Source organism: Oryctolagus cuniculus, chromosome 19, assembly GCF_964237555.1.
Source record: "Oryctolagus cuniculus chromosome 19, mOryCun1.1, whole genome shotgun sequence".
Lineage (NCBI taxonomy): Eukaryota > Metazoa > Chordata > Mammalia > Lagomorpha > Leporidae > Oryctolagus > Oryctolagus cuniculus.
Window position 1 is genome coordinate 9254748 of NC_091450.1, and position 14574 is coordinate 9269321.

Below are 14574 nucleotides of genomic sequence, written 5' to 3' on the forward strand. Positions count from 1 at the left end.
CATCATGGAGTTCTTCATTGGAACGTGTGCTAAGCCCTGGCACTAAGAATAAGGAGGTGAGCAGCCAAGAACAACACTGCAGCAAGGGCCGGACTGCTGGTGTCGGGGAGTGGCAGTGGATTCCACAGGACCCTCAGGTTTGACCATCCTCACCTGGTGAGTCTTCTTGAAATGTTTGTGCATATCATATGCCGGTCCTGGACACAGGCAGGGGATACTTGGGCCTTCAGGAGCCAGGGGGAAGGAAGAAAAAATTGTGTATTATATTGTCCATTATAAATTGAATGTTATATATTGTTATAAATTTTTACTATATATTATAAATTTTATATCATATGTTCTAAAGAGATTTTAAATTGTATATTGTAAAACATACATGTGCTCGGAGGTATCACATAGAGTTCCAGGAGGTGTGAGCCTACCTGGCTGAATTCTGATGCCAGGATGGGTGAACCAGCAGGTGAGTCATCTTCTTTTGGGTGGGCAATTAAGATGCCCAGTGACTGTGTTAATTTCCAGGTCTCTTGTTTTATTTTCTGGGTTTATAGTTCTACTTAGTGTATAGGAGCTGAGAAAATGGATCTGGTCATCGAGAAAGGAAATTCCTGCTCGCAGGATTTGCTTCCTGTTTTTCCTAATTTGCTAAGATAGTTTATCTCAGTTTGCATTGAAGGTTCTGCCACACAGCAGTGAGAGCATTGAGTGGTAAACCCAAAAAGATGGTTGCATATTGTTGTCATTGCCCCCACTGAAATCTGATTCTGCCTCTGTGCTATCCAGTGTTTCCCTAATTTTTTGAAAAAGTTCCTGAGGAATACATTGTTATATTGTGTTAATGAATGTGGTTATGTGGGGAGACATATCATGCAAAATTTACATGTCCCAGTCATATTATTGCATTGACTAGGAGTATGGGGACTCCTAGTCAGAGGATGGCACCGAAATTTTTAGAAGTCAGCATTACTTCCTAAGTATATTTGTTGCAGTTATAAAACTATTAAGGTTCTGAATAACTCAATACAGGTTCTTTTTACTTCTACATTAGATTTTGAAATATGAAATATTGAAATCATTTGAATTATGATATGTTTAGAGCATTTTTAGGTCTGAGAAGGCAGGGGCATTGTTTCTGCACAGTATCCACAATGGTTGCCACGTAATTGGTTCTAAAACTTTGGTTGATGAAATGAAATCCCTATTTGTCCCTGTGTTTTAAACAACACAAATTTTCAAAATCCGTAGGTATTGTGTTTTGTGGTTTGGTTCTTACAGTATGTGGTGAATGAAGTCTGCCTTCCTTCTGGTTAGCAGTTACTAGTGTTGACACCCAAGGGTCATTCCTTGAACCTCATCTTATGAGATGCTGACCAGTGACTACTCAGAAACCACCCCTTGATGCAAGTCCTCATGGATGTTCCAGTTTCCTCATTATCCACTCTTGGTGTTCCTGTTAGTGCTGATTGTTCAAATCCAGAAGTTGAAATGACCCCATGTTAAAACTAAGTGTTTGTTCACACTGGCCTTCTCATCCTAGACAGCCTTATCTCTGTACTGTGTTTCAGGAAGGTCTTGGGTTTTTCTCCCATCATTAGCTAGACCTGTTTATATTGCCCATGGTTTTCTCCTTTTGGCTATTTTCAAACTTGATCCTTGATTCCATAATTCCTTTCCCTCACACACAACACACCAAGAAACATCTGTTCTTTTGTTGTCTCATGCTCCCAATCCACAGATGTTCTCTGATAACAATCACCAGGCATCTCAAAGGCTGGCTGGTCCCTATACCCTTCTCAAAGCCGCAGGAATGTGGGAATCTTTTGCTTTTTGTCTCAATTCCATCACTTTTTCCACACCTCTGCTCCTGTGACCACCATTAAACTTTAGCGTCTCCCACAAAAATCCTAGGCTAGCAATTTCTAGTGTACTACTAAGAAGAAGTTAAAATATAGAAGCTTTCTGGGGAAATTCCAAAATTAGAGTGCTTTATGCCAGACATCTTTAAGATGCTTTTTCTCTGTTTAATGAAAGTCAGATCTATGGGGGAAAACTGGATGGTGAGTTTGCTACAAACAATGCCTTTGTTTCACCTTTATACAGTTTTGTTTGTGAGTTATGTAGGCCTCAATAATTATGAATGGGAAAACTAAAACTGTGACTTGCAGTTCAATATTGGAAATATTTGAAGCTTTCTACTGAAGTGCTATAGTGAGAGAACAGGCATGGAGTCCAGGAAATCCTTCAATGAATTGGTATATGTGTAGTTTTCAGAGTGCAGCTTTCAAAGACATTTAAACTTTGTAAACATTTTCTTTTTAAGGTTTGGCGAGGATTCCACTGTATGTGTATCCCATTTTTCCTTATGGGTCCATCAACAAACATTTGGGTTATTTCCGTATGGTGAAATTGTTAATGATGCTGAAGTGAATGTGGAGGTGCAGACAGTTCTTTGACATGGTGATTTTCTTTTGGATTCATGGCTAATAAAGGTTGTTCCTTTTGAGATTTTCTTTGAGGAACTTCCATATTGCTTTTCCTAATGGATGGTACAGTTTACATTCCCTCCAATACTGTGTGTTCTGTGTGCTCTACATTGTGCCCAATACTTGTTATCTTTTAACTTTTTAATAGTAGCCGTTTAACAGATATGAGATAATAACCATTGTCATGTTGATTTGCATTTTGCTGATGATAGCAATGTTCAGGACTTTTTCACATATCCACTGGGTACATTGTCTTTGTTGGAAAACATTGATTGATTCCTTTGTCCTTTTGTAATTGTATTCTTTGCTTCTTAGTGTATGCATTCCCTGTATTACTTCCTTGATCACACATATGGTTTGCTAATATTTTCTCCTATTCATTGGTTTGCCTTTTCATTTCATTGATCTTTGCTTTATTGCTTTACTAGTTTGTTGTAGTTTCATTTCCTTTTGTTTGCTTTTGCTCTCTGTGTTTAATTGTTAACACATAAGCAACCGCTCTTGAGGCTAATGTCAAGGAATTTTCTATTTTATAAGTTGTAAGTGTTCAGATCTTCTGTGTGGACTTCCAGTTCATTTTGAGTTGATTTTAATATGTGGTGTAACAATGATGCAGTTTCAGTTTTGGACATGTGGTTATCCAGGTTGCTTTTGCCTCAGATGTGGGCCTTTATGTCCAGTGACTGCATGTTTGGTAACCCTGGTGGGCCAGGGTTCCCAGTGTCTTCATTTGGATCCCTTAAACCAGATGCTGTGGCTGGAGTTGAGCAGGAGCTTGACATGTGTGGTGATTGGGGAGTAGGAGTCCATGCAGTGATGGGGTCAAGACAGGGGACTGTGGCCTCCTCCTCTGGAAGCCAGGGCTATATGAGGGTATGTCCCAAAAGTTTTTTGAAGGGTAGACATTTGGCATAGTGGGAAAGACAATGCTCAGGATACCAGTGGCAGCCCGTGATGGCTTAAGTAGTTGGATTCTTGCTACCACATTGGAGACCATCTCCCAGCTTCAGCCTGGGTCAGATCAGCCCTGCGTATTTTGGGCATTTGGGTAATGAACTACTAGATGGGTGGTGTCTTTATCTCTCTCTCTCTCTCTCTCTCTCTCTCTCTCTGCTCCTCCCCCTTATTGATTGAAATGAATTGCAATATTAAAACTAGGAGGAAACATGGACACGGATGATTATTGCAGTAGCATTAGATTATTGAGTAATTTCCTAGAATCATACAGGTGGATGTTTGTAGCTCACAGTAATCCATTACATCTGTTATTAGAAAATGAAATAAAGGTTAGCTCAAGGCTCTATCCATAAAATAATGTCGAAAGATTAATGTAGATTTGATCAGTACAAATTTTATATGAGTATTGAAATGTCACACTAGCCCATAAATCTGTACAACTCTTGTTGATAAAATGTAAGTAAAAATAGCAACATGTTACTTGGTGTATAAAGTTAAGGGGTTTAAATGATTAATGTCACAACTAATATTATGGTATTTGAAAATGGTTAATTAAGACAAGCAAAACCAGAACCTGTAAATAACTGAACTGTTCTTTCTTGTCATGCTCATGCGAAAGGCTACTATGCTGTGTTTTAAGATGGGGATGGATATTTATTTTAGATTGTTTCCTCTAATTAAGAAAAATGGTAGTATGTTTTCATGAGTATGTGAAATTGAATAGCATCAGAGCAATACAATGAGTAGGAGATAAGCTTTTTTCATATTTGGGATTTTACTGTATTTTGAGAATCACTGCGGAGCCATTTCAGTTTGCACACTGTTCTTAACAAACCAAAAATTTAAAAAGTGAGGGCTTCCAAATGGTAGAGTTAGAAACGTGCCAGGGGATTCCAATTCAGTCCCATCAAGGTGGCATGTACCAATGCCATCTGACTAGTCCAAGTGATTAATTTCAGTTCACAGTTGACCCTGATAGATCTAAGAGTCAAAGGGATCACATAAACAAGACTAGTGTCTGCTGATACTAACTGATAGAATTAAAAAGGGAGAGAACAATCCAACATGGGAAGCAGGATACACGGCAGACTCATAGAATGGCAGATGTCCTAAACAGCACTCTGGCCACAGAATCAGCCCTTAAGGCATTTGGATCTGGCTAAAGAGCCCACGAGAGTATTTTAGGCATGGAAAGCCAAGACACTCTGGCCAAAAAACAAACAAACAAAAAAACACAAAAAACAACAACAAATGAAAGATCTCTGCAAGTGAGTTCCCAGTGGAAAGAACGGGCCATCAAAGAAGGAGGTGCCTTTCTCTGAAGGGAGGAGAGAACTTCCACTTCTTTTTTCTTGGGGAATTTAGGATTATTCTCTCATTCTGTAAAACATGTCATTGGTGTTTGATAGGAATTTCATTTATTTTGTAGGTTGCTTTAAGTAATATAGGTATTCTAATTATACTAATTCTTCCAATCCATGTGTAGGTTATATTTTTCCATTTTGGGAGTCCTTGATGATTTATTTCTTCAGCGTTTTAGAATTTTCATTGTAGATATCTTTCACTTAATCGGTTGCATTTATTCCTAAATGTTTTATTTTTGTCCCTATTGCATATGGGATTAATTGTTAGATTTCATTTTTGGCAAGCTGGTTATTAGAATATAAAAAAGCAACTGTTTCTGTATGTTGATTTGTAACCTGTAACGTCACCGAATTGGTTTTTTATCTTGAACCATTTTTTGGTGGAGTGTTTACATTTTTCCATACACAACATCATGTATTCTACAATGTTGTTGAATTCAGTTATTGTTAACAGTTGTGTTGAGGAATATGTAATGTCATAAATATAAGAACATGTCAAAAATGCTTGAAGGTTACCTGTGGAAAATTTCTCTGTCGTTTGCCATATGGGAATTAGAGTAGTACCTGGTAGACTTGTGGACTGCCATTGCTAATGGGTGCATGCACCCACACAGCTTCCAGTGGGCTGCCTCTATGGTCCTCCAGGGCTCATGGTCTGCTAATAGGATCTGGCTGGCCTTCAGTTGTCACCTAGCATCCACCTGTGACACTATGTTGAGGACATCATTTCAACTGATAAGAGGAGGAGGAAAAATGGGCCTCGAACATCAGCAACTGACTTCTTGACTGAGTGGGTGTGGACCTTAGTTCCACACGAGATGAGAGCTTGCAACCTCAATATTTTGGTTTATCACTGCTTTCCGTGTCCCTCCACAGACTCCCAGTGAGACAGTGAGGCTTCTTAAGGGAAGGCCTATACTCAAGGTTGTGTGCAGAGTGTTGCTGGCAGCAGCATCTAAGTAACATGGCCTCATGGGATCATTTCAGACATTGGCACCTCCACCTGGGTAATGCAGAGTCTCGTGTGCTGTGGGATGGTGAGTCTGGATGCACCAGATGACTGCTGGCTGCCCCTCACATGCTGCCAAGTACCACCCACGACATGGTGAAGAAAGTTGATGCCTCATCTGCAGCTGTCTCAGGTGGTGAAGTGCTGTATCTCAGACACCAAGGAAGTCCACACAGATGTACCCACCTTGCTGTGGATGGAGACACAAAGCCTGCTCAAAGACTGGACACTGCCATATTGAGAAGGGCAACCTTGCTGTGTTCCTGACAGGATGTAGTCTATAAATCACCAGGCAACAGAGTTGGCAGCTGGCAGCTCTCACTGAACTACATCAAGATCCTGTCCAACTTGTCTGGAAAGCACAAACAGATGGTGTCATGTTTGCGCAGAGGGTGAACATAAACTGTCCCTTTTTCTGCTGCAATGGGTGTCCAGAGCATGTGAAACACCACACTACAGCAGGAGCCTCTTTGTTTCAATGGACAGTGTACAATTAAGAACAAAAGAGAGCCACTGAGGCTGTTAGGCATTCTTCAGCGAGTATGTGCAGCCACCACCCCCGAATGGCAAAGCTGCCCCTAGGACAGTCCCAAACAATCTGCCTTGGACCCAGTGGAATTATTTATTCACTTACTTAAGCATTATTCATTATGTTTCATTGAAAGACAAGAAAACAGATTTCCCATTGGCTGGATCACTCCACTTGAGTGGCAAGGGCCCAAGTATCTGAGCCATCCTTTGTTGTTTCCCAGGGTATGCATGAGCAGGAACCTGGATTTGAATGTGTGACAGGTATTGATCCTGGATACTCTGTGATGGGATGCTGCCACCAAAAATGATGTCTTTAATTGCCATGCCAAATACAGTGAATTGAAGCCTTTATATTCTGATTAGAATGGCAGTGTGAGATAGAGAAAGATGTTTCCATCTGTTGGCCTCATGACCAAAGCCTGCAAACATTATGGAAGGGCTAGGCCAAAGTCAGAAGCCAAGAACTCCATCCAGTTCTCTTATATTGGTGGAAGAGACCTAAGTAACTGACGCAATGCCTGCTCTCCATCAGAGTGTACATTAGCAGGAACCTGACTGCAGGAAGATTATACTGAAATCCAGGCGCTCTGATATAGGACATGGGTAAACCAAATGGCATCTTAACAACTCTGTCACAGTTCCTTGGCCATTGTTATATATTAATGATTTTTTGTTTGGAAAAAAATATTATTGAGGGAGAGACAGAGAGATCATCCAACCCACTACCTCACTCTCCAAATGGCTGCAAAGCTACAGATTAGCCAAGGTGAAGCCAGGAGCAGGATCTCCATCATCTTCTCCTACATAGGTTGCAGAGTCCTGAGATCTTCCGACATCACCCACTGTCTATCCATGCACCTTAGGAGGAAACTGGACTGGAAATAGAGTAGCTGGGCATGACCCAGCACTACAGTATGAAATGGAAGCATTGTTATCTGAAGCCTTACCTACTGTGCCATAGCAAAGAGCTGGATGGGAAGTGGAGCAGGTGGATCTTGAACCGGCACCCACATGGGATGCTGGTGCTTCAAGTCAGGGCATTAATCCGCTGCACCATAGCACCAGCCCCAGCATTTACTTTTTCATTTAAAGGCCAACAATGCCCCTTTATGAGACTTCAAGTGGGCTGCTTCTATGGTCCTGCAGGACTCATGGTCTGTTACCAGGCTCTGGCTGGCCTTCAGTTGTCACCTAGCATCCACCTGTGACACTATGTTGAGGACATCGTTTCAACTGATAATCAAGAGGAGGAGGAAAAATGGGCCTCGAACATCAGCAACTGACTTCTTGACTGAGTGGGTGTGAACCTTAGTTCCACACGAGATGAGATCTTGCAACCTCAAATTTTTGGTGTATATTTTGAAAAAGGAATTCAGAAAAAATCCTCAAGAAATCCACATATATCTCCTTTTCCTCAGTGATTCGGTTTCAACCAAGGAAGCCCAGCACATTTTCACCTTCTGGTAACACCAATTTCCTCACCTTAGTGAACCCTAAGACCCACTTATCTCACCAGTCACCCACAAGGATGCACCTTGGTCAGGCACACTTCCAAAGAAAAAACTAAGGACTACTCTGTGGATAGTTTTTGGTTCTGAGGGTCACATGGGTAAAGGACTTCAAATTAGCTTTGAGCTATTAGTGACCCTACTGTTTGACTCACAGAGAGTTTGGACTACCTCCCTCAGCATCATGAGCTGGGTCCTTGCCTCCAGCCACTGAGAATCTCTTGTTAAATGGAAGTGGTATTTCAGAGACCAAACAAACCCACACCCTGAGGAGTCTGTGTCCTTAATGAGGATGTCAGACACTTTGTCTATTTGGAGAGCCACCATCAGTCATCTTACATCAGATACCTCCTTCCAGATACAGGGGTAGTGTCATGTGTCTCAAGGGGTAGAACTTGTGATCATCCTACTTGACATTGAGCAGTCCACCCACACTCAAGGCCATCTTGAAAGTCACATGTCCACCAATTCTAGGGACATCACCAATTGCTAATGGCCTTTTGTGGCCTCAGACTGGACCATCCATACCCTTACGTTGGAGTACCCCCTTTGGTGGATCACTGTTGATATCTGTGCTACTGGCCTAACCTCCCTGACCAACTCAGCTATTTTGCTTGCCAAAATTCTACTGCCTTTTAATGTAGCAAAACTGCACTATATATTATCTGCATCCTTGCTTTCATAGTGGAGCCTCCCAGGCTTATATGATTTGGGACATCATAGGCCTATCAACTTGGATTTGAGCTTGTAGCTTTCCTGTTGTATCCATGTCAGTTGTGGAATTCTCCCAGGAATGCCTGCTGTACAGACAAAACTGTCATTCCTTCTTCTCGCATGGTTGCATTTGGAGTGGTGATTATGCACATGCTACCTGGCAAGAGGATTTTATTGACCTGCTGTAGCAAATGGCAGGTGCTTACTGTTCTGTAAGCCTACACCAGACTTCTCGTTGCTTCTTTGTTAATGGCTGAAATTGTCATCAGATTCTAAGTACTACATCCCTGGTGCATTAAACATGGCACCAAAAGTATCTGAAATACTTAGTTCCTGGCCATTTGGTGTTTACACAGTGATGGAGTTTCTAGTTCATGTGAAGGGTTTTTTTAAAAAAATTTTGAAATCAATAATTATACATACTTTAAAGGCTACTGTGTGACATTTTGGTACATGTCTGCAATGTGTCCTGATTAAAAAGGGATGATCAATATTTCCCTTTATTTGTCAGTACTTAATGATTGACGTCTTGGAATTCCTTGTATATGTTCATTCAACACATACTCAGTTATTGTGAGCTATCCTCTGCATTATTCTGTGTAACATTAGAAAGTTACTCCTTGATCTAACTCTGATTTGGTACCCATCATCCAAACTCCTTGCATTTTCCCTCCAATCTCTTACATCCCTTATTAATTATTATGTATTCACATAGGTGTATTTTAAAGATTTATTTATTTTTATTTGAAAAGCTGAGCTACAGAGAGAGGGAGAGACAGAGAGATGTTTTCCTTCTGCTCATTCATTACCCAAATGGCTGCAACAACTGCATCAGAACAAATTCGAAGCCAGGAGCCAGGAGCTTTTTCTGGGTCTCCCAAAGTGGATGTAGGAGCCCAAGCACTAGGGCCATCTTCCATTGCTTTCTCAACCCATAACCAGTGTGCTGGTTCAGAAGAGGAGCAGCAAGGATATGAACCGGTGGGTGCCCACTTGGGATTCTGGCACCACAGGCAGAGCCTTAACCTACCATGCCACAGCACTGGCCCCTGATTGTTTTAGCTTGTGTTTGTGAGGGAGTGGGTACAGTATTTGTCTTTCTGTGTCTGGATTGTTTTCACTTACCTCCAGTTCCATACATCTTGCTTCAAGTGACAGAGTGTCATTCTTTTCAAATGGCTGGATAGTATTCTGTTTCATATATATACAACAAACTCTTGACCCCTTCGTCTGATGAATTCTCAACTCAGTTTGTTTGCCAAGATACTATTCCCTTTTAGTGAGACAAAAATGCAGTCTACTTTTTCTGCATCCCTGCCCTCATAGTGGAGACTGTGGTACCAAAATGAGTTTGAACTCCTGGGCATATCTGATTTGGGGACATTTTCCTATTGTGGTACCAGAATGAGTTTCTTGACCCGGGCATATCTGATTTGGGGACATCTTATGGCTGTCATTTTGGATTTCTGATTGTGGTTTTCCTATTCCATCCAACTCAGTTGGAAAGTCCCCCGGGAATGTCTGCTTTGCAGACAAAACTTCCATCATTCCTTTTTCTCCCGTGGTGGCATTTGGAGAGGTGATTACTCTCACATGCCACCTGGCGGGTGGATTTGATTGGTCTGCTGTTGCAAGAGGCAAGTGATTATTATCCTTGATAACCACACCAGACTGCTCCCTGCTCTTTCCCTCATGGCTAAAAATGTGCTTCAAATATGGGACTATAGGTAGGTGAACTGCTTAGTTCCTTTCTATGGGACATGTACCCAGTGGTGGTGTTGCTGGTTCATGGTATGGTTCTGTTTTCTGAAAATTTTGACATTAACAATAATTTCACCTACCTAAGGGCTACAGTATTAGGTCTGGGTGCATGTCTGCAATGTGTCCTGATGAAAAATGAGATAATCAACATTTCCCTTCCTTTGTCAATATTTTATGATGGAAGACTTGGAATTTCTTCTGTATGTTCATATAATACATTCGAGGTTATTGTGAGCTAGTCTTCTCACTGTGCTGTGTAACAATAGGAACTTATTCCTTTGATCTAACTCTGATTCTGTGCTCCTCATCAAAACTCCCTTGATCCCCTGCAGTGGCTGCCATCCTGTATTAATCATTATGCATTTGGGTTTTTAGCTTGCTTATGTGAAGGTTTGCATGTGTTATTTATCTTTCTGTGTCTGGCTTTTTGCACTAAACACGATACCCTCCAGTTGCATACATTTTGCTGCAAAGGACAGGATTTCATTTTTAAATGGCTGAATAGTATTCCATTTAGTATATACACAACAAATTCTTGATGTCTTCATCTGCTGGTGGATACGTTGGTTGATTCCATATCTTGGCCATTGTTAACAGTGCTGCAGTAATCATGGTGGAGCAGGTATGTCTTAAATACAATGATTTCATGTCTTTTGGACATATACTGAGTATTGAGATTGTTGAGTCATATGGCAGTTCTATTCTTAGTTTTTAGAAATCTCCACAGTGTTTGCTGCAGTGGTTGTACTCATTTGGATTCCCATGCTCAGTATACGAGAGTTCTCCTTTCTCCATATCCTTGTGAGAATTTTTTACTTTTTCTTTATGATAGGCATTCTAGCATTATGAGGTGATATCTCTTTGGGGTTTTGATTTGCATTTCTTTTTTAAAGTTTTTTTTTTAATTTATTTGAGAGGCAGAGTTAACAGACACAGAGGGAGGCACACAAAGGTCTTCCATACGCTGGTTCACTCCCCAGATGGCTGCAATGGCGAGAGCTGAGCCCATCCAAAACCAGGAGCCAGGAGTTTCTTCCAGGTCTCCCATGTGGTTGCAGGGGCCCAAGCAGTTCAGCCATCTTCCACTGCTTTCCAGGCCATATTCAGAGAGCAGGATCAGAAGAAGAGCATCCGGGACATGAACCAGTGCCCACATAGGATGCTGGCCCTGCAGGCAGAGGCTTCGCCTACCGTGCCACAGTGTGAGCCCCTATTTTGATTTCTCTGATGGCTAGTAATAGTGTTTTTCATATATTTGTTGGCCATTTGTATTTTTTCTTTTGAGAATTGTCTTTTTAGTCTCCTTGTGCCCATTTCTTAACTCCATTGGATGCTTGATTTTGAGTTTGTTGAGTTCCTGATATATTCTGAATATTAATCCTTTGTTGGATAAGTAGTTTGCAAGTATTTTATCCCTTTCCATTGGTTGTTTATTCACTCTATTACTGTTTTCTTTGCTGTACAGAAGCTTCAGTGTTTGATGTAGTCCCATTCATCTAGTTTTACTTTTGCTGCCTGAACTTCTGGGGTTTTAACCAAAAAGTCATTGCCTCTACCACGTTTAAGAGATGTCTCCCTGTGTTTTATTCCAGCAAGTTTGTATTTTCAGGTCTCAGTTTTAGGTCCTTGATCCATCTGAGTTGATTTTTATGTGTGGTGAAACGTAGACATTTAATTTCATTCTTCTACATATGTATATCCGGTATTGTCAGCACCACTTATTGAAAAGACTATGGGATTCTCATCAAAAATCATTTAGCTGTTATGTATGTATGTTTGTATTTATGTATTTTTTTCTCTGTTTTCGTTGATCTTTGTATCCATCTTCATTCCAGGTTCATCCTATTTTATTTACTAGACCTTTGTGAAATCAAGTATTGTTATGCTCCCAGCTTTGTATATTTTTTCTTGTGTAGAATCACTTTGGCTGCTCTGGGTCTTCTGTAGTTCCTTATGAATGTTAGAATTTGTTGTTCTGACTGTATAAAAATGCCATTGGTATTTTGATAGGACTTGCGTTGAATCTGTAAAGTTCCTAAGGAATATGAACATTTTAATGTTAATCCTTCTAATTCATGAACAGAGGATGTCTTTCCAGTTTCATGTGTCTTTGATGATTGTCAGCTTTCCCGCCACCAGTGACTGTCCCGGAGGCTGATGAAGGGTTCACAGAGGAGACTGAGAAGAATCAGGTTAAATGCTCTTTATTGATACACCGGCACTAGGAGGGAAGGCCACTCAGCTGGCTCCAGCGGGCACTAGGCTCTACAGACCAGGAGCTTCTCCCAGTGGGCACTAGGCTCTATGGACCAGGAAGGGAGGCTGAGTAGTGCTCCGATTTACAAGCTCTGAGGGTCTTCTTAAACACACTTGTTTAGGGTCAGCGCTGCCTATGTTCCCTCCCTTTGGGCCCCGCAGTCATGGCAGCAGCGGTTACATAGTTACAACCACTATTTGCTGTTAAGCCATTTCCTCTTGCAAGCTTTGCTACAGTGCAGTTTCTTTCCCTGATAAATGATCAGTTTCGCTCCCTTGTCTTTTTCTTTAAATGCTCTCATAGCCCTGTAAAGCCCATTGAGCCATTGGGCTAAAGGGATGAACATTCTTGAGCATATCCCGGATTGATTTCCAGATCTGAGGTCTTCTTTTTCTTCTTCTTCTTCCATTTCCGGTGGGTTGGGTTCCTCTCGGAAGGCCAGGTATCCCTTGGCGAAATTTTGTCCAGTTGAGAAAAGGTGCTGTGAGATAGGCAAGCATACAAGGACTATACAAAATATTGCTCCTATTTTAAACCATTTCCAGGATGGGAGCCAAGAGGAAACTGTGTCAGTCAGAGTATTTATTGTCTGTTCCACTGTTTTGACTTGACCTACCTTAAATGCTGCTATATTTTGAAGCTGTATTATATGTAGAGATCTCTTAGTAATGTTAGCCTCAAGATGAACGGTTGCATTTACCCACTCTAGCCAGGTAGAGTGGTTGTGTTTGAACATATCAGATAGTTGTGTTGCATTAGGAATGGATAGATTGTTCCATGGAATGGTGGCAAACTCTTCCAGTAGTTTCACACTTGAGTTCTCTTTCCAAAGCTAGTATGGTAATTATCTGTTCTATTTGTACCGCGTGTGGTTCGAGCATTTGGAGACCCATAGCATGTGTCTTAAGCAGTGCTGACTGGTCACCTAGCTGAGCCTGCTGCTCCTGAATTATCTTCAGAAGGAACTCTAAAGCATCTCCCTGTATTTGGGTAGTGCTTAGAGCCAGTGCTGCAGTCACAACACCAGCTACCGTGGCTGCTGACACTGCTGTAGTGACAATGGCTGCTGTTACTCCAAAGTCTCTTTTTTTGCGCATTGGTTTTATTGGTATGGTCAAATCAGACATATTTACTGGCACATATGTGAAGGGAGTTGCCTTTACCACCATATATGCAGCCAAGAATGTTGTCATTCTCTTTTCCCATTCCAGGTCCCTTATGTAACAATGGATCTCCTTTTTAGAATCTAATGGATGTCTGCATCTAGCATATAATACCTCCCCTTCGGTCCTGCATGTCCAGTTTCTTGGGTCTTCCCTTACCGGAGTTTTTACAAAATGTTTGTGGAACATTTCATATCCTGCCTGCCAAAAACAATGTGTTGACTGATTATTACTTGGAGGTCTGCATCTAATACACCTATGCTCTGAGCCATTTTTACAAATAAAAGAGACAGAAAACTCATCTTGAATTGTTGACCATTGTATTTGATATGTCTCGTTCATATACATGCTATATCCAAAGTCTGGAGTTGATAAATTGTAGGGTGTGTTTGATTCGTTAAGGTAGTAACTCTCATTTTCATAATAGAAGGAGCACTCTACATGACTAATTCTCTCTAGATCCTTTTCTTGTCCCTCCCCTATTTGGACTCCCCTGTTTTGTTTGGAGGTCATCCACACTAAAGAGTCCTTTACAGCTACCCAAGAGCAATTGATATGCCCCTGGATCTTTGTTATAGTAAGACTGGGATCTATGTCATGGGCAAATGCAGTTTCCCATTCTGAGTAATCCATCCTCTCCTTAGTATTATTAACATACGGTTCTAAATATGAATGTTCTAACCCTTAATAGGGTTAGATCTGGCCCTAAGAAAGGTATTTCTTCTGTGCACATTGTTGCTACCCACGAAGTACAGTTAGGCTTTCCCCAGTAAAATTTGTGATCTCTGCTCAGGCTATATGTCTTATATTCTAAGCATTTATTAAGGCAA

The 14574-nt window shown here is 41.1% G+C and overlaps 1 protein-coding gene across 21 annotated transcripts in view; it reads left to right on the forward strand.

Annotated features, from left to right (window-relative positions):
* The window catches only part of LOC103346407 (trafficking protein particle complex subunit 9), a 178821-nt gene that overhangs the window by 93643 nt on the left and 70604 nt on the right, over positions 1-14574 (forward strand). For 14 of the 21 annotated variants that reach the window (XR_011384771.1, XR_011384772.1, XR_011384758.1 and 11 more), the window contains one exon: positions 1-14574. This exon is cut by the window's right edge. Coding sequence is in view for 1 of the 21 variants with exons in the window: in XM_070064934.1 (XP_069921035.1) it covers positions 1-143 (143 nt within the window). In the remaining 20 variants the exon portion in view is untranslated. The other 7 variants (XR_011384767.1, XR_011384769.1, XR_011384766.1 and 4 more) reach the window with 1 other exon arrangement.